General features: G+C 41.2%; 1 protein-coding gene across 1 annotated transcript in view; it reads right to left on the reverse strand.

Moving 5' to 3' along the window:
* Positions 1-20,301, reverse strand: part of GNAI1 (G protein subunit alpha i1) — a 71,488-nt gene that overhangs the window by 40,511 nt on the left and 10,676 nt on the right. The window contains exons 2-3 of the mRNA XM_054017430.1: positions 10,038-10,080; positions 9,814-9,955 (exon numbers count right to left, since the gene is read on the reverse strand). Coding sequence (XP_053873405.1) covers positions 9,814-9,955; positions 10,038-10,080 — 185 coding nt within the window. The remainder of the gene's footprint in view (positions 1-9,813; positions 9,956-10,037; positions 10,081-20,301) is intronic.

Raw genomic sequence — 20,301 nt, forward strand, 5'->3', positions numbered from 1 at the left:
CCTTGCTGAAAAATCTTTAGAGACTGAATCTGGGTCTCTTGCTGCTTTTCTATGGGAGCTGGGTTTTTAAGGCACTGGAGAAGGGCAATGAAGTGAACTCTAGCCCACCCAAAGGTTACACTAACACACTAAAAATAGCAGTGTAGACAGCACTTTGAAGTTGTAACTCAGGCTGGAGCTCGGGCTCTAAAGCCCACCCCTGTGCCTGGGCTTCTAAGCCCAAGCTGCAACAGCTACACATCTATTTTTAGTACAGTAGCACAAGTCTGAGTCTGTCCATCCAACTGTAGAAAATAAAAGCCTATTGTTAATTGAGGTTTTTATATATCGACATATTGGTAGTAAATCAAATAGCTGCGTGAAGACACAAAATTTTATTGATAAGGAAATTTGTAAGATTTCAACAAGAAAAATAAGTGGAACCAGCATATTTCAAGTTGAAGCCAAACTCCAATCTCATTCTAGTCCTCACAACCAACCGGATACAGTTATATTTACACTCAAATTTTTACAGATACATTTACGTGAATTCTGAATTTGTAGTACACTATTTTTTAAAGACCTACAAAAAAAATCAGCTGTGAGTAGAAGCCATAAATTGCTAGCTCTCCTCAAAGCATTCCTCCTCTTCTGTCAGCAGATGCATCAGGTAACCAATCGTCTCAATATACTAGAAAAAGTTTTCTTCATTTTTCCCCAAAAATACTAGAGGTATTAAGCTGCAAGCCTATTTTACCCAGCAAGAATCCATTCTCTCTCAAAGCTGGCCAACATCGAGCAGCTAATAGTTCTTAATAGAACAAATATGGGGGGTTTAAAAATTAAATTGTTGAATAAAAGGCAGAATATAGAAAACTATTCAACCATGAGTAATTTTTGTGGTACATGTATTGCATTATTGCATTTTATTTCTCCTCCCATTTCTAGATATGGTGAGAATGAAGAGCAGTTCTTGTTTTGAGGGGGGTTAACCATTATGTTATCATATTAGAACACTATGGAATTCATAAGTCATATCATAGTATCACTAGTTAAAAAATTCTTATCTTACACTTAAGCTGCTCTGACCTTCAATACACACAAGTCTAACCACAAGAAAAAAAACCCTTCCTTACAGCTTAATTTTCAGATCTGTTTGAAATGATAGTACAGGAATGGCATCTCCCAACATCACGAGAATTGTATGTCATTGTCTTTTTGCTCTGATTCTCCCACAGGCAAGGCTTGCTTGTTTGTCACCAACTCAAATATGGGTCCCAGTTCTCCAGGAAAGAGATTGCAGTTCAAATTTTGCCTTCATTTACAAGAGCGAAACTTTCACTGAAGGACAATTAGACTGACAGGTGTAACTGAGGGCAGAATTTGACCACAGCTGTTCTATACACTTACCAATATAGAGATGAAAAAACCCTGCCCCAAGGAGCAGACAATCTCTACAATGGATTACATAAACAACTGAAGTAGTAACAGACACCAAGAAAGGACATTTGTTAAATACACAGATACTCTTTATGAATATATACATATGAGTAGTTGAAATATTTGTTTTATTTTGAAGTATAAGCATACTTTTGAGAGTGGCAGAGGTATTTCTCTGGAATGATTTGAATAAAACAGTGGAGTCTTGACAAGAGAACTGAGAAACATACTATAAGCAAAGGGGAGCATGGCAGGAGACACAGAGACAGCTCCTGCTGCAGAAGATGGAAAGTAGGTCTCAATTAGACTGGTATCTTTGGTGGAATGGAAAGGGATAGGAGACTTTGGATTCAAAAGGTGACCATGTTAGAAATGTAAGTAGGGGCTGCATGATGCAGGGCACAATTTATAGAGCACAGAACTATTTATGAAGCTAGCAATCACCTGCCTCTCTTCATCCCACCTCCAATTCCATCAACAAATCTACTTTTTGTTATCCTTCAGTGCCACATTGCCCTTTACAGAAACAGACACACCAAGTGTGGCTGTATTAGGGGACATTAGGATCAACTTTTCTTTTTATGAAGTTAAGTAATGTGGGGTTTCTTCCATCCTTCACAAACAGTCTGGAATAGAGGGGCTTCCCTTCAGGAAAAAAGTTACTAACTTTTCCGTAACTACTGTTCTTTGTGATGTGTTGCTCATGTCCCTCAGTGATATCTGGCAGACTGGCTCTAGCGCCCTCTGGTCCCATGCGCTCATGTGCTGGTATAAAGGGCCTGGCTGGCCCCTCACCCTCTCAGTTCCCTCTTGCTGATTACACTGGTCTACCATTTTTGAGAAGTCGTCTGCTTCAGAGATAAAATGTGCTATTTGTTATGTATTTTGATGTGCTGAATTCAAATATGACAATTAAAACAACTGATTGGCTACTGTTTCTAAGATATTTAAGTTTTTACATTTTATGTCTATGTATATTGTGTAGATAGTAGAGTTTTAATCATAAATTGTAAACCTAGGTCTTTTCGTGTGTTTATGGTTGCTTTACATGATAATATTTCACCTGTCCTGTTTATGTAACATTTGAAAAATCAGCAAAAGGGTTATATAAATAAAATTTATTATGAAACAAAAGGCCAAAAACTATTATGTACATAGTTTAGTCCTATTCAGTGTCTACTCGGCGCTTCTTGGCTTGTCTCTTGTATTCATTAAATGGAGCATCTCTTGTCACTCTCCAGCAATAGTCTGCAAGCATTGATGGGCTCCATTTGCCCTGATAGCGTTTCTCCATTGTTGCAATGTCCTGGTGAAATCGCTCGCCATGCTCGTTGCTCACTGCTCCGCAGTTCGGTGGGAAAAAATCTAGATGAGAGTGCAAAAAATGTATCTTTAGTGACACGTTGCAACCAAGGCTTTTGTATGCCTTGAGGAGGTTTTCCACCAACAACCTGTAGTTGTCTGCCTGGTTGTTTCTGAGAAAATTTATTGCCACTAACTGGAAGGCTTTCCATGCCGTCTTTTCCTTGCCACGCAGTGCATGGTCAAATGCATCATCTCGAAGAAGTTCACGAATTTGAGGACCAACAAAGACACCTTCCTTTATCTTAGCTTCACTTAACCTTGGAAATTTTCCACGGAGGTACTTGAAAGCTGCTTGTGTCAATGGCCTTAACAAAGTTCTTCATCAGACCCAGCTTGATGTGTAAGGGTGGTAACAAAATCTTCCTCGATTCAACAAGTGGTGGATGCTGAACACTTTTCCTCCCAGGCTCCAATGACTGTTGGAGTGGCCAACCTTTCTTGATGTAGTGGGAATCTCTTGCACAACTATCCCATTAGCAGAGAAAACAGCAGTACTTTGTGTATCCAGTCTGCAGACCAAGCAAGAGAGCAACAACCTTCAAATCGCCACAAAGCTGCCACTGATGTTGGTCATAGTTTATGCACCTCAAAAGTTGTTTCATGTGGTCATAGGTTTCCTTCATATGGACTGCATGACCAACTGGAATTGATGGCAAAACATTGCCATTATGCATTAAAACAGCTTTAAGACTCGTCTTCGTTGAATCCATGAACTGTCTCCACTCATCTGGATCGTGAACGATGTTGAGGGCTGCCATCACACCATCGATGTTGTTGCAGGCTACAAGATCACCTTCCATGAAGAAGAATGGGACAAGATCCTTTTGACGGTCATGGAAACCCTAACATCACCTGCCAGGAGATTTCACTGTTGTAGTCTGGAGCCCAACAGCTCTGCCTGACTCTTGGGTAGTTCCAAATCCCTGACAAGGTCATTCAGTTCACCTTGTGTTATGAGGTGTGGTTCAGAGGAGGAGGATGGGAGAAAATGTGGGTCCTGTGACATTGATGGTTCAGGAACAGAAGTTTCATCCTCTTCCTCGTCTGACTCAAGTGAGAATGATTCTGGTGCATCAGGAACCGGCAGTCCTTCTCCGTGGGGTACTGGGCGTATAGCTGATGGAATGTTTGGATAATGCACAGTCCACTTTTTCTTCTTTGACACACCTTTCCCAACTGGAGGCACCATGCAGAAGTAACAATTGCTGGTATGATCTGTTGGCTCTCTCCAAATCATTGGCACAGCAAAAGGCATAGATTTCCTTTCCCTGTTCAATCACTGGCGAAGATTTGTTGCACAAGTGTTGCAGCATATGTGTGGGGCCTACCTCTTGTCCTGATCTCCAATTTTGCAGCCAAAATAAAGGTGATAGGCTTTCTTAACCATAGTGGTTATACTGCGCTTTTGTGATGCAAAAGTCACTTCACCACAAACATAGCAGAAGTTATCTGCACTGTTCACACAAGTACGTGGCATCTCTGCTCACTTTGGCTAAACAGAAATGTGTCCCTTTGCAAAAACAAACACTGACAAATAAGAGAGCACGACACTGTATGATTTCTAGAGCTGATATAGGGCAATTTGTTCAGCAGAGTCATGTAAGCTTCGTTATGATTGCATCATCCATGACTTCTAGGAATAACATGATGCAATTCATATCATGTATGACACAATACCAGCTTCAGATTGCATCATTCATTGTTTTACCTAAAAAGCAAGTACTGTCCAAACCCAGTCATAGATTTAGTCATAGATCCAGTCAAAGATGTATTTTAGTCATTTCTGGTTTTAATTGAGATCCCTTCCCTTTATAACTCACTTATCCTCTGCCATTCCCAAATCAAGGGTCGTATATACTGACCCAATAGCATATCTTGAAAACTAGAGCCAATCAACAATTTTAAGCATCATTTTCGTTCTCAGTGACCCAGAATTAGTAAAGTTTGACTACATTTATTTCAGAAGCATTTTGGCTGTAGAGCAGTGTTAACTCTGACAGAGGGGCAGGAGGGTGGGTCGTGGAATGGACACGAACCACACATTTTGAAGAACAATAGTGACGGAAACGTTAATATCCATTTGTTCTTCTTCAAGAACTTGGTCATGTCCATTCCACTTTAGATGACTCACATGCGGTACCCAAGGAGGTGGGTTTAGAGTTCATAGACATGCAGATTGCAACAGTACTCTTCCAAACTTGGCATCATCTCTGGCCTGTTGGGTGATGGTGTAGTGGGAGCAGAGGATATGTACTAACAACAATAAAGCAGAAAGAAAAAGCCTCAAAACACACTTCCCCCGATTTCCTATTTTCCATACCAAGACTATACTAACAGATTTAGCTGGACCAAAGTCACTTCCAGGAAAATATATTTTCTAACTCCTCATTTAACGTTGTAGTTATGTTCCTGAAAAATGAAACTAAGTGAAATGATGTTAAACGAATCCAATTTTCCCATAAGATTTAATGTAAATGCAGGGGTTACGTTCCAAGGAAATTTTTGGGGGGCAGACAAAAGGCATTATATACTGTACAGTACTGTACTGTGGTTGGGAGGTGCCCCTGGCTTACCCCACACAGGCACAACCCGCTGCAGGGAAGGATGCTAGGAAGCACCTTGCACAGCGGCAGCTTCCCCACAGAAGAACAGACGCCGACTTTGCCGGCGGATACTCCAGGCCCGCCTCTTCCTGGCCCTGTTCCACCCCACCTGTTCCCACCTCCACTCCACCTCCTCTCCAGAATACGCTGCGTCCCTGCTCCTCCCCCTCCCTCCCAGCGCTTCCCTGCTGTCAAACAGCTGTTTGGTGGTGCTTAGGACTTTCTGGGAGGGAGGGGGAGAGCGGGGACACAGAACTTCCGCCTCCTCCCCATCCCTCCCAGAAAGTCCTAAGCGCCACCAAGGGAAAGTTGGTGCTCTTCCACAGAATCTTACAAGCAGTGGACAGAGCAGGCAGCCAAACGACGTTATAAGGGATCATTGCACAACTTTAAATGAGCATGTTACCTAATGGAGCAGTGACGCAACTTTGAAACAATGTTAGGCAGGGGATGTTAAGTGAAGAGTTACTGTGTGTGTGCGCGTGTGCACACACACAGCCTTTCTCTGCTTGCTGAAGGGTCTAAACAAACTGAATGTTGATACTACAGAGCTATATATGCTGAAGGTTTAGTCCCCCCATCAAACACGCCAATTAGTGATAAACCAAGTCCACAGAGCTACTTAAATTACTTATTTTCTCAGAGTCAAAATGTAAATTTGCACTGCAGCAAGAATTCAGAGCAATAGTATCAACTTAATTTCTATATATATTACACATACACACACACAATTTCACTATATAATTATAATTATATAGTGAAATTGTATATATGCACCCAGAACTCTGGACTATTGTAATATTTTACAAAATAAATAGCATTGGGTTTGTCCTGTTCCTACAGTCAGGAAACAAGTGACCTGACTGTAAATTTATGCATTACACAAAGAAAAAAAAGTCACAAAACTTAGTCATCTCCTCCTTATGAGCCACAAATTTATCTCTCCATCTCCTTCTTGTTACCACTATTAATATAGTAATTACTTTTGAATACCATCACAATAAAGAGTCTCCACCCACCCAAAAGCTGTCAGTTCAACATTTACACCTGGGGGAATTCTGCGCCACTCCAAAATTCATGTCTAGTGCATAATTTTTCCCCTGTCCAGGAAATACATTCTTCCCAAGAATTGCTGCCGTTCCACTTTCACCTACCAGAGGCCACTGTGGCGCCAGAACAGCCAGCAGCATGAACCCAGCCACCTGTTCTGGCACCACCGCAGCCTCTGATGGGCAAAAGGTAGAACTGCAGAATTCTGGGGCAGAATGGTTTTCTGTTGGGAAAAAAAATTCTGTGCATGTGCAGTGGTGCATAATTCCCCCAGGAGTAGAAGATCATCACAGCACCCTGCCCATGGAGCCAGGTTAAGCCACACTGAGTGGGGTACATGGTGTTGCTGGGAGGTGGTCACAGACTGGGATTCAGAATGGCTAGTGGGGGGGGGGAGGGAGGGGAAGACTGGGCATGGGTTCAGGGGCTAATGGGGTGACAGCATTGTGCCAGGGGCTGAATGGGAGTGGGGGTGCAAGGCCGCAAGGCCATATGGGGAGGAAGCTGCAGGGATGGATGGGGAAGGGTGTGCGGGGACAGGGGCAGATATGTGACTGAATGGGAGAGGCTTCGGGTCAGCCAGGGTCTCCATAGGGGAGGTTCCCCAACTACCTAACAATCCCACCCCCACCAAATCCTGTTCCATACTTCTCTCACCCACACCCAACAACCCTCCAGGTTCATTCCAGGCTCTTCCCTCTCCTTCAGCCCATTACCTCTGACTCCCCCAAGCCTTTGCACTGCTTCAGATGGGTGCAGGAAATACAGTTCTGTAGTGTAATTTAAATGAACTACTCAAAGTTCTGTATTAATATGCCTAGTAAGGAATCTATTTGTCAAAAAAAGTTACGAGAATCTTTTTTTTTTTTGTCTGTATTGTTACAGACATACTTTTTGACAGGTATTTTGAAATAAATTACCAAAATAATTGAAACTTGCATGATTATATTGTGTTATTTTGATAAATAAAATATGTACAATTTTGCAAAATTTTAAAATATTGTGCCCAGAATTTTTTGTTGCAGAATTCCCCCAGGAGTAAACATTGGTCTCTCTCTAATGCTACTGAATTATTTTCTACTATATTACCATCTAGAAGCTTCAATCAGAGTCAGGGCTCCATTGAACTGGTGCTGTACAAACACACAGCATGAGACAATCCCTGTCCTAGGGAGATTACAAAAGGCAAGACACAACCAGTTGGAGAACAAACTGAGCAACAGGTTAGGAAAATGAGGGTAACAGTGAGAGAAACAAGGTCATATAGACTAGCTGTGTGCATAATTGGCAGGTTCTGAGCACATTATTATATATTAGTTTTCTTGTTAGATATGAAACAAGAAAATGTATATGATCTAGTAACTCCTATTAGTCAAACCATTATTATTTCTGTCTTACCCATCACTATAAACTTAATGTCAAAAGCAAAGCAGCATTATCTAGTAATCTGAATATAGGACTGGAATCTGAAGATCTGGGTTCTACTCCCAGCTTTGCCACTGACTTGGTGGCCTTAGACAGCTGAAAATCTCTGTTCACACTCTCCCCTGCAAAATTATGATAATGGCTACTTCATAGGGGCATTGTGGCTATAGTCATTAATGTTAGAAAAAAGTGTTTTTGCGTCTTACATAAAAGAGGCATAAAAATGCAAAGCGTCAACATATAAAATGGTGCTGCTTTCCTGATAAAACCATTTTTCTTCCCCTTGTTCTTTGTTCCTACCCACCCCCTTTCTGTCATTCAAACTTGCAATCTTGACTTGTGAGGAAAAAGTAAATATGGCACAAAACCCTAAAGTACTAAATAATAAATAAAACATGTAATACAAATAAATACTTTACAAGTTTCTTTCAGTACATGATCTGCAGAATCTCTCCCCTTCCGCTATGTCCCTTCTGTGAAGACTAGCCCATACTGGGGCTACTTCCTGCTTCAGCTGTTGCAGCCAATGAATATTCCACACGCTGACCTTGACCTCCATTGAGTGCAATAACTTTTTATACATTCCAGGGTACGGACTGACACTTTAGGTGTTAAGTCCAACATCTGGGTGTTACTGAGGTCCTCAAAACCCCTTCTTACCCAATGCCTAATTCTGTAGACACTTGAAATCCTGGGTGCTTGAGTATTCTCTGTTGAAAGTCCCTAGACACTCAAATTTCTGCAAGTGTGTATGCACACAGATGCCTCAGTCTACGTGCGTGGGTACCTCTTATGCTTTAGCTTTCGAACTAGGCATTTCCCCACCAAACTCACCTGCAGGGCCTGATCTGGCAGGTGTGCTCAGGGCATGCCTAAACTCACGCAATTCTCCCATGGTACAATTCTCCCATGTCTGATGTGTAGAAGCAATCTGAAAACAAATTTCCCATCTCTCAGGTGAGTGCCCGAAGCACTGTACTATGGGATATTCTGGTGCAGAGTCTCAATTTTCCCTGTTGAAACTGTTCCAATGTCTATAAATGAATAAATAATTATGCATTCGGACAGAGGAGCAGAATGACTGTGCAGAGTAGCAGTTAGGGCATTCACTTGGGAGGTAGGAAATAAGTTCAAATCCCTTCTCCACATGAGGCAGAAGGACAATTTGAATAGCCATATATCATGTAAAGTGCAATGCCATTTATGATGCTCTATAAATCAAACCTCCTGCAAAGGAAAATTGTCTGTCATTTATTTGGAATGTTAAAAGTGGACTATTAATATTTTTGTTTGTCTGCACCCATTAGGTAAGACAAGGTAGGTTTGTATAAATGTTGCCAAAGTTCTTTAGAGTCTAAAAAGAACAGGAGTACTTGTGGCACCTTAGAGACTAAAATTTATTTGAGCATAAGCTTTGGTGGGCTACAGCCCACTTCTTCAGATGAATAGAATGGAACATATAGTAAGGAGATATATGTACATACAGAACATGAAAAGGTGGAAGTAGCCATATCAACTCTAAGAGGCTAATTAATTAAGATGAGCATTTATCAGCAGGAGGGAAAAAAAAAAAAAAAAACTTTTGTAGTGATAATCAAAATGGACCATTTCAGACAGTTGACAAGAGGTGAGAGGATACTATCTATTTCCCCATGTTAAGTATCCTCACACCTCTGTTAGTCTCTAAGGTGCCACAAGTACTCCTGTTCTTTTTACGGATACAGACTAACATGGCTGCTACTCTGAAACTTTAGATTCTGTGTTATTCTGAAAAGTATTTTTCTCACTCTAAGGAGTTTTGGTTTTTTCTCTTCTCTTCTTTTTTGGAGTGTGGATGGGGGAAAAAGTTCTAATATCTTTACCATGAAGTAACAATGGACAGAAAATGATGTTTGAATGACATATGGCATGTTAGCTGCATATCTACATTTGTATGTACTTCAATACTCACAGCCCTGGTTGGATCACAAAAGTCTATCTTCAATCTCCCCATTGCTCTAATGATAGCAATAATGGACTGAATGGTATTACTGTAGACAACAGCTTTGTATTGTTTACATTCTTCTTCTGAATAACCAGCTTCATGGATAATCCTATGGAGGAAAATAACATTAAATCTTCTATTCAAATGCAAGCAAATAAATAATTTCAGTTATATCTTTTAACCATACTTACTTCATTTGCTTTACAATTGTGCTTTTCCCTGATTCTCCAGCTCCTGAAAAATAGAAGTGTAAAAATTATTAAAAGACATCCTTCTTGACTTCCCTTCGTTTGCAAAGCGAGCAGTTAAAAAGTCAGTTTTCACATTTCAAGAATTCCTTAACAACTGATATATTACTGAAGAATTTTAAAACACAATTGTTACAAGTTACCTTTTAACACCAGGCAGGAAGTTTAAATTACAATTTCTTGCTTTTGACACTTACAATAGGAGGAGATCTGAAATGCCTTTATATTCATAGCTCTACTCCATCAAGCCACAAAATCTTCTCATTTAAAAAACTTGCAGGAATTTCTAATGCAAACAAATGGCCAAATACATATGTGTAGAATCCACTAACTAAACCAGGGGTGGGAAAACTATGGCCCGGGGGCCAGATCCAGCCCTCCAGACGTTTTAATCCGGCCCTCAAGCTCCTATCGGGGAGTGGGGTCCGGGGCTGGGGGCTTTCCCCATCTCTTATCCGGCTCTAACGAATATGGGCAGTCAAGGGGCTCCACACGCTGCCCCCGCAGCTCCAATTGGATGGGAACCATGGCCAATGGGAGCTGCAGGGGTGACGCAACTTTAGTATCAACCTCTAGTAAATATGTCTAATAAAGTTGGTGCCTCCTGCCTACCATACATTGGAAAGGAGAAGAATCTTTCTCCCCCATCCCATAATTCCATCCTACTTCAGGGCTTGTCTACACCAGCATATCTGCACTTGTGCAATCCTCTACTGTACTCATGTAAAAAGTGACAAACTGGGGCAAGTTGTACTAATGCAACTAAACACTAGAGGTTTGCATGAGTGCAGCTACATCACTAAAAATAAATAAATAAAAACAACCAAAGAAAAAAATATACCCACTATGTCAGAACCAAGTGTGCCATGGAAACACAGGGCTATGGAGGAGGACTTGAAACTTTTCTTGAGGGAATTTTCAATCTACAAAATCATTACGGTCAACAGTTCTATCTACTGAGATCAGGGTCTCCCCGTACCAAGAATGGATGAGGGGGAGAAGTTTTAGATACTGAACAATAGCTTTGCCTTGTGGGGCTACTATATTTTAAAGGCAGCCTTGTTAATCCACCTCTCTCTCCCCAAATTAAACAATCCCAAAACCACAATTTTCTCCAGGGAACCCAGACTGAGAATAAGATATTTGCCCTTTTTTGCATCTGATCATTAGCTTTTTTAGGTGGTGAGCAAGAGCTTATTGTTGGCATGTGCTATATTCCAAGGTGGAAGGAACAATTCCTACCTAACATTCCATATCATCTGAATCATATTGGTCTGAGATTAAGAAGTGTCCTCCATCCTTACAAGGAGAAAGGGAGGTGGACACTTAGCAAGCCCCACAGGACTGCAGAGCTTCAGTGAACAATACTCTGATTTCCATTTGGGATAGAAGGGGATCATGAGGCATCATGCCCCAGCTTCCTCTCTTTCTGCTTGCTCTCACTTTGGAAGGCACAGTTCAAGAACGCCATACACTCTGACTATATAGTTCCTGTAACTATCTGCAGAGGGCACACACCTGCAACAACAGGAGAAGCCCTGCCACTAGTGGCTGCTGGTTTGGTTTCTCCACTACTGTACTGTTCGCTACAAGATTAAGAAGAGGGGTCCAATGGAGCTTGAGCTAGTCTTTTATCAGTGGAGGAGGAAACCTTTCCTTTATTTTCCCTGTCAAGGATCTTTGCCCCCAGTCGCCTTTCTGCCCCTCATCAAAACCAAGAACTCTGTGCTGACAGCTTAGCGTGCATCTGCAGGCAGAAGAACTACAGCTTATAAATTATCCCTCAAGTCCCTGCTAGTTTCCCCCTGACCACTTTCCTAGGAGCTAGGTATGTGAAGGAGCCAATTTCTAGGGTTGCTGATGCTTGACCAGTTCCTGTGTTTGATTCCTGCTCCCTGATGAAGGAGGGTGAATCTTTCTGCAGAAGCCTCTACTGTTAGAACTGCTCCTGCCTCCAGGAAAGCAGGAAGTGTGGCCCTCCTTGGCCTTGAGAGAGAGAGATTATACCAGAGGTATTTCCAGAAAACTTATGGGGGGCTTCTCCAGACCTCCCTAAGTTCTTTGCTAAAACCACTATTCTTTCTCAGCATGGGAGCTCAGACTTTTTCCAAGCAAAGACAGAGCCTGTACTTTTTTCCCCAACACAGGCCCATCCTTTTTCCTGGAGAAGTCTAAGGCCTGGTGTACATTAGGATATTAGGTCAGGATAACAACATTGGAAAGGGATATGAAAAATCCACACCCCTGAGCAACACTGTTAAATCGCCCTAACCCCAGGGGTAGACAGCACTAGGTCGAAGGGAAACTTCTCACATTGACATAGCTACTGCCTCTCAGGGAGGGGAGTACATACGCCGATGAGGGAATCACTCCCATTGGTGTAGGCAGAGTGTTCACTGAAACGCTGCTGCTACACCGCTGTTGCATTTTAAGTGTAGCCAAGCCCTTAGACAGGGGAAGCACTAGGGCTAAGCATACACTGGACCTGTACCCTCTTTTCCTTAACTCTTCCTTACCCTGGGTGGCATAGCTAGTGTTGTGAAAGGGACTGCCTGAGTAAATGGGTAGACAGCTGGTTGAAGGGGTGTCTGAGCACCCCTTGCCACCTTAAAGGGACCAAGTCCTAAGGTACTGGGGTGTTTTTATAGGCCTGCCTAATTTCCTCCTCTCTTCATGAGGAGAGACGCTTCTCTGCTTAAACTAAATCTGAGCCACCTCTGCATTTCAGTCAGGTAAGGCACGCTAGACTTAGCTGGTGCCTGGCATTGGACCTGGTTATGGTCAGTTACACTGGCCACCTATTAAGGGAAAATTCAGTATACATGAACTGTGGGCCACAGCATGTCAGTGTGTCAAGTGTGCTGCTAGGGCAGATGGACAACGAAGTGTGTAACAGGAGCTGCTTAAGTCCTCAAAGGCCTATTTCTTACTTCTAGCAGAAACTTGGTAGAGACAATGGTCTCCACCTGCTCAACACAAACAAATGATACCACCAATCAAGTAAGCAATATTAGCAGTAGAATGACTATACCTAAACAGGTGAGGAATCTGTGCGAAGCCAAGCAGAAACAACTAAGATGGTTGTACACCAAATGCAAGGAGCCTCGGTAAAAAAATGGAGGTACTAGAATAACTGGTGGAAGGGGAAACAGATATTATAGGGATAGCAGAAACATGGTAGAACTGTAGTTATAACTGGAGTAAAGGTATTGAAGGGTATGTGCTCTTTAGGAAAGACAGAAATAAAGGTAAAGATGGTGGAGTAGCATTGTATATTAATGATGAGTAGACTGTAAAGAAATTAGAAATGACGGAATGGATAAAAACAAACAGTCTGTTTGTGTCAAAATCCCAAACTACAGAAGATTAGATGGGATCTATTTTTATCTTTCTATCTTCAGTTGCACTAATTTTTTCAAATTCAGTCGATCACAAGTTAAAATAACTACCGTATATACTTGTTCATAAGCTGAATTTTTTTTAGTAAAAAAGGAAAGCACCAGAGAAAGGGATCAGCTTATGAACGGGTATAGAGACGGAGAGGTGGGACACAGCCCCTCCCCCCAACAGAGGGAGCAAGGAGACGCAGCACAGCCAGCAGAGCCAGAAGGAAAGAGGCAGGGCCAGAGTCTCTGCTTCTGGCCACGCTGCTCTCCCCCCAGCCTCTGAAGCAGCTGCAGTTCCGGGGCTGGCACGCTGCGGCCGAGCCGCTGCCGGAGCAACTCCAGCCAGGCCAGAGGGATCCTCCCCTGGCCCTCCCCAGATAAGGTGGGAAGGGATGGGATGGGGAGAGCGTGGGGGTCCCGGGATAGGGGTGGGGTCATGTGGGGGGTGGTCACAGGGGTCACTCCCCTGACCCCCAGCTTCTCCCCCCCAAAAAAATCTCCCCATCAGTTGCTGTCCCGGCCCATCAGGGTAAGCAGCTGGCGCGCCGGGACACTTTGTTTACTTAGGTTTACATCCGTGCCTGCAGACACTCCAGGTAAACAAACCATGATGGCCTTGGAACCAAAGTTTGCTGACCCCTGAATTATAGGGTTGGCTTATGAACAGGTCATAAAAAAAATATTCCATTTTTACTTATCTTAGTAAACAAACTTAGCTTATAAACAAACCAGCTTATGATCGAGTATATACGGTATATACATAACTTTCTCAGGAAGAGCGACTAGGCCTGGTAAAGCCTGATAAATAGTATTTCAGAATGATCAAATAAAACCATTTAAGAAGCAGAACAGTATATATTACAGTATATATAATTATCACAATAGTATCAAAGTATAATATAATGGAGAAGTTGGTTGTGATTTCATAGCTCATGTTGGATTTAAACTTCCATTTTAAGACCCATTTTCAATATCCCTCTAACTTGACGGAGAAATGAGTTTATATGCTTAAATTAGGTTTGAAGTAGAATTCTTCTACAGATTTAGAAGTCTACAATTAAAAACTGAAATTATAAGAGAGCAAAAGTTAAGAGTTTCATGACTGTAGACATACACCACATTACTTAGAAATTGAGAATGCTAGAAAAAAAAAATGTTTGCAGCGTGGTTATAGCCCTGTTAGTCCCAGGATAGGAGAGAGAGATGTGGACGAAACCACTGTGGAATGGGCCACCTGAATATTCTGAGAAACTCTACTTCCCCCCCACCCACCCACCCACACCTACTGCACATGCCTAGCACCTCTCCTATCACCCCACATTAGAACCCATATGGAATTTCACAAAAAAATTGCCACCCATACTTGATGGAGACCACACCCTGAAAGAAATTTTTCCTGAATACCCTCTTCTGGCCTTGAAACAATCCCCCATCCTTATCATCAGAAACAAGTTCCCCACATAAGAGGACAGTCCAACTCAAAATGGCGCCAGACCCTGACATAACAGATTCAAAACATGCAGACATATCTCCACTGGTATGATGATCAACACCCCCCCGCCCCAACAGACCCATCAAGATCCCTGGGTCTTATACATGTCTATCACAACATGCATCAAATACCACAAAAACAAATATGTGAGTGAAACCAGAGAATCACTACACTCTTGAATAAACTTCCACAAAACAAAAACACCCTATCAACTCAAGGGCGAACACTTTTCACAAAATGATCATTCCATATTTGATTTCTCTGTCCTCATCCTCAAAAGAAACCTGCACAACACCTTCAAAAGATGTGCCTGGGAACTTAAATTTATAACTTTGCTAGACACTAAAATCATGGACTCAATAGACACCAGTTTTATGTCTCATTGCAACAGTCTAAGGACATAGCTACATTAGAGAGTTTACAGTGGTGCAGCTGCACCAATTAAACAGATCTTCATTAGTTGCTTATCAATTAAAGTTTCCTTATATGAATAACTAAAATTTTGAGCGCTAAGAACTTAACTGCATTCCAATCTGCCATGAGTTGGAGGGTGACAGATTTGGGTGGGTCATAAGGGAGCACAGAGGGAAGCCTCAAGCTATATTACGCTGGCACCTTAGGGATATGACTGGGATATACTAAGGTCTAAGCACAGAGATCTCCTTTTGCAAACATTAAAAGAGGAATGATTGTGAATTGAGGATGGGGCTAAGAGGAAGCCAATGAAAGAGTTTGGCTGGAAGCTGGAGCTGCGGAAAAGAGCTGGTTCTGCATTTCCAATTCAATCTGGCTCAGGAATAGAGCCAGGGACTTAATAAAACAATCTTATTTGCTCCAGGAAAACAGGTTGCAAGCAGGGCAGAGAAAATTTTAACTGACACAAACTTGGGGACTGGTCCTGCTTTGAGCAGGGGGTTGGACTAGATGACCTCCTGAGGTCCCTTCCAACCCTGATATTCTATGATTCAGACAGCGCTCAGCTTTTCAGGTGAAACAGAAGTCTGTCACTGTATTAAATCAGAAACAAAAGGACAGGAAATTCCAAAACAAAACTAAAGTTACAGTTAAGGTTGCAAAGCACCATTGTGAAGTATCAATGAACACATCTGTGTTAAGAGCCAACCTGTACACATTAAAAATTATGGAAATAGGCTAAACACCCTATGCACATACAGACCATAGAATAGAAACATTCTCAATCACCAGCATCAAAATCACCTTAACTCTGCCCTTGCAAGTGTTTATTTGTTTTTTTAAACAGAGGAAGGGTTAAGGTTATGTAGATGTTGGTGACTAAGCCCTGGTCTACAATAGGAAATTTGGTCAGCATAACTTTTGCTTGGGGTGTGAAAAATTCACACTCCTGAATGCCACAATTAAACCCACCTAACCCTCAGTGTAGACAGTACCAGGGCAATAGAAGAATTCTACTGTCAACCTAGCTACAGCCTCTTGGAGAGATGGACTACCTATCCTGACAGGAGAAGCCCTCCTATCAGCATAGGCAGAATCTTCGCTGCAGCATTTTAAGCATAGACATGCCCTGGGTTTTTTTGTTTTATTTTATTTTAATACCAGGGTGAATAAAAATCAATGATTTAAAAAAAAAAAAAAAAGATTTTTTTATTTAAATTGGATTTTTTTTTTTGATAAAAAGGTTTTTTCCTCAAAAAGCAATCTAAAGATAGTTTTAATTAAGATACATTATAGCTCAAAGATATCTTATCATAGAATAGGGATTATAAATTCTAATTCTATAGTATGAGACAATATATTCATGTCATGTTTAAGGAAAGTTTTGTAAATAAGTTCCAATAGTTCACGGATTAGGGCCCCAATCTTATGGGGTTCCAGGAGCTTCTGTATTGCTGATGATGTTTTAAAGAAAGTCACACCAGTGAACTGGTGGAAGTCACTTAAGATTCACTTGGATTCAGAGACTGTTGAAGTGATAATCTCACTTTTAACAGCAGTAACTTCTGCCGGCGTAGAAAGAATATTTTCTTCCTTTGGACCATGGGTGGCAAACCTGAGCCTGAGAAGCAGCCAGAATTTATCAACGTACATTGCCAAAGAGCCACAGTAATATGTCATCAGTCCCCCATCAGCTCCCACCTCCAACCCACCAGCAGCCCCACCAATCAGTGCCTCCCCTCCTTCCCCGTACCTCCCGATCAGCTGTTTCATGATGTGCAGGAGGCTCTGGGGGGGAGGAGGGAGGAGCAAGGGCACAGCAAGTTCAGGGGAGGGTGCAGGAAGGGGTGGAGTGGGGGCATGGCCTGTGGCAGAGCCAGGGGCTGAGCAGAGAGCACCCTCCAGCACACTGGAAAGTTGGCATCTATAGCTCCAGCCACGGTGCCTATACAAGGAGCCCCATATTAATTTCTGAAGAGCCACATGTGGCTCTGGAGCCACAGGTTGGCCACCTCTGCTTTGGACTAAGTCATTCCAAATTGAGAAATCATTTGGGACTTGAAAAAGCAGGAAAGCTTGTTTTTCTTTTCCAGATTATGAACAAATAGGAAAATGAAGGCGAAGACGACGGAGTTAGCTGCAGAAGCCAATATTTTAAGTTTCTCATGTTGACCTGGCTGACAGTCGATTTAATTTTTTTTTAAATATTTCATTTAACTATTTTAGTTAAACAATTTTAACAAAAACAAACCTGATTTTAAAAAACTTGAATGTTTAACTAAATTCAAAAATTAATATGCTTGTTTTGTTAAAATATGTTTGCTGTTTAAGAAAAAAATCCAGAATACATAACGTTGTTGTTTTAGGGTACATCTACACTACAGGGGGGAGTCGATTTAAGATACGCAAATTCAGCTACGTGAATAGCGTAGCTGAATTCGACGTATCGCAGCCGACTTACCCCGTTGTGAGGACGGCGGCAAAATCGACTTCTGCGGCCTTCTGTCGGCGGCGCTTACCACCACCTCCGCTGGTGGAGTAAGAGCGCCGATTCGGGGATCGATTGTCGCGTCCCGATGGGATAAATCGATCCCCGAGAGGTCGATTTCTACCCGCCGATTCAGGCGGGTAGTATAGACCTAGCCTTAGTTAAATGTCTGTCTGGTGATGTTCTCCTCCTAAAACAAAATGGCAAGAAAATCCTCCAAATATTAATGATTATCCTATTGAATTGGAGATAGGTCACCTCCCAAAGACTTCATAAATGTCTGCACTTCAATTACCTTTGGTAAATGAAATAACCAATCATTCATTTTCTGATATAGCTGTAAAACTAATCAGAAAAGTTTTCAAAATAAATCACTTTAAAAATGTATAGTGTGTACCTTCTAAAAATGAAACCTACATCTATCTGAGTTGTGAAGAATATGTATTAAGGTTATAACAACCAACACAAATGTACTTTTATGTAGAAATCCATGATTAAATCGAGTCTTTCCGACTAGTGATTTAAATCAAATCCACCCTGTTTAACACGTTGATGTTTTTAATGTTATGTCTTCTCTTGAACTGCTCTTACTTTTTTGTGTTTTGGAATTTACAAATTACTTGAAATGCAATCATTTGAGAGAAGCTTGAAGGACTTAAGAAGAAAGTTGTCTACATAGTACCTACAGACTACAGAAAATAAAATATTACAGTAACTCACCCAGGAAGTAATGAAGCATGAAATAAAGATCAGAACATCACTATTAGAAGCCACAAGAAGAACATGACAGAATTTGAAGTGATAATGACACTGATTTGTTGGACAGAAGATTTGAGATAATTCAAGATCTAGAAATCAGCCAGTGTTCAGATATTAGGTAGAAACAGAAACCATGTGTATGCCAAACTTTCAATCCACTCTCACTTTTGGTAAGCACTCCGGAAAACTAAGGAATTAAAGCTGCTTTATTTCTTCCTCGATAGGTCTTTATTGCTCTAGACAAATCCTTAGAGACAGTCTCTCACAACAACAACTCATTTAGCTGATTACAAAGAATACATACTACTTAAGGTTACTTGTATTTTATTTACACCCCTATCATCTAGGGTAATTATGCAACAATTCATTTAAGTATATAGAATATAATGCTTTACCACAAATAGGCCTCTGTTAGTTTGTTTTGGTTTGTTTAAAGTAGTCAAATTGAACTTGAATACCTAGATTATTATACCTAGAATTCATCAGGCCCGGAGCAAGCAAGAAAAAGTAAGAGAAGGTAATTCAGGATTTTTCATTTAGACCATTATTTCTACAAGAGTACGTTATAAGTAGTCCAATGTTTCAGAAGAAAATTGGAATTTAAAAATAACCCTAAGAATAGCATTCACCCTCCATAATTTCAACTTTTATCAAACTTTAAAAGACAAAAACCTTTAAACCCGTATTTATCTCTGGATTCCTGACCTGAAATTTAAGTTAAATTTAACAGGATATCTTCAGATCATCCCCAATTCTTTCTATATTATGGCTTAAACACATCCACACATCACTGTGTCAAATAAAGTGCTTACCCATCAGTTTCAAAAGAACATTCCAAATATAAAATGATGCATTTTGTCTTCCTACATCTACTGACACTCTAAAAGCAGAATGTAGCAAATTACCCAAGGGCCAAATCCTGGACCCAAAACACAGCCCAAACAAACAGACCATGGGTTGGGGAGAAGTGTTTTCCCAGGTTTCAAGTTTTTTCCAATATGTTCACCATATCTTAACAGAGACTGACTAGTTGGCCACCTTCCCTCCCATTTGCAATTGCAAAGATCACCTCACTTCCCCGTTGGCACCTACACCAAATAAAATCTCTGAACACAGTAATTGTTTATATAGGAAATATTAGTATTAACATTATAATAGCACTCACCAGACCCATTATGTTGGGTGCTATGCAAATACATATTAAAAAAACACTCTGGCCCTAAAGAACATATTGTTCTATGCTCTGATCTTGCTCAGTTTCACATGTTAGCAACTTTCCTCATATAAGCAGTCCTGCTGAAGCAGATTACAACAAACACACAAGTGGCTTTAAAAAATTAAAGGAAATAGAAGGGAAGACAAGGATAGGAATGCACAGCTATAGTTAGCCATATGACAAACCAAACTCCAAGCCAGAAGTAATTTTTTTATTTTAAACAAGGAATATTCATAGCATCAGTATTTCCTACTGACCACCAGTCCGGCTATTGTCTGTCAGAAAGTATAATGTTCTGTGTAACTGCAAGTCTACCTCTGCTCCAGAATCTTACTGTTCAACAGCTGACCTCCGCTGAATATAAGGAGTGCCTAGACTTTTGCTGTGACACATCCAGAACAAATTTACTCCATAGTTCTTCACTTCCCTTCTCTGGGGAAGAGAATATGAAG

This window comes from Malaclemys terrapin, chromosome 1, assembly GCF_027887155.1.
Source record: "Malaclemys terrapin pileata isolate rMalTer1 chromosome 1, rMalTer1.hap1, whole genome shotgun sequence".
Lineage (NCBI taxonomy): Eukaryota > Metazoa > Chordata > Testudines > Emydidae > Malaclemys > Malaclemys terrapin.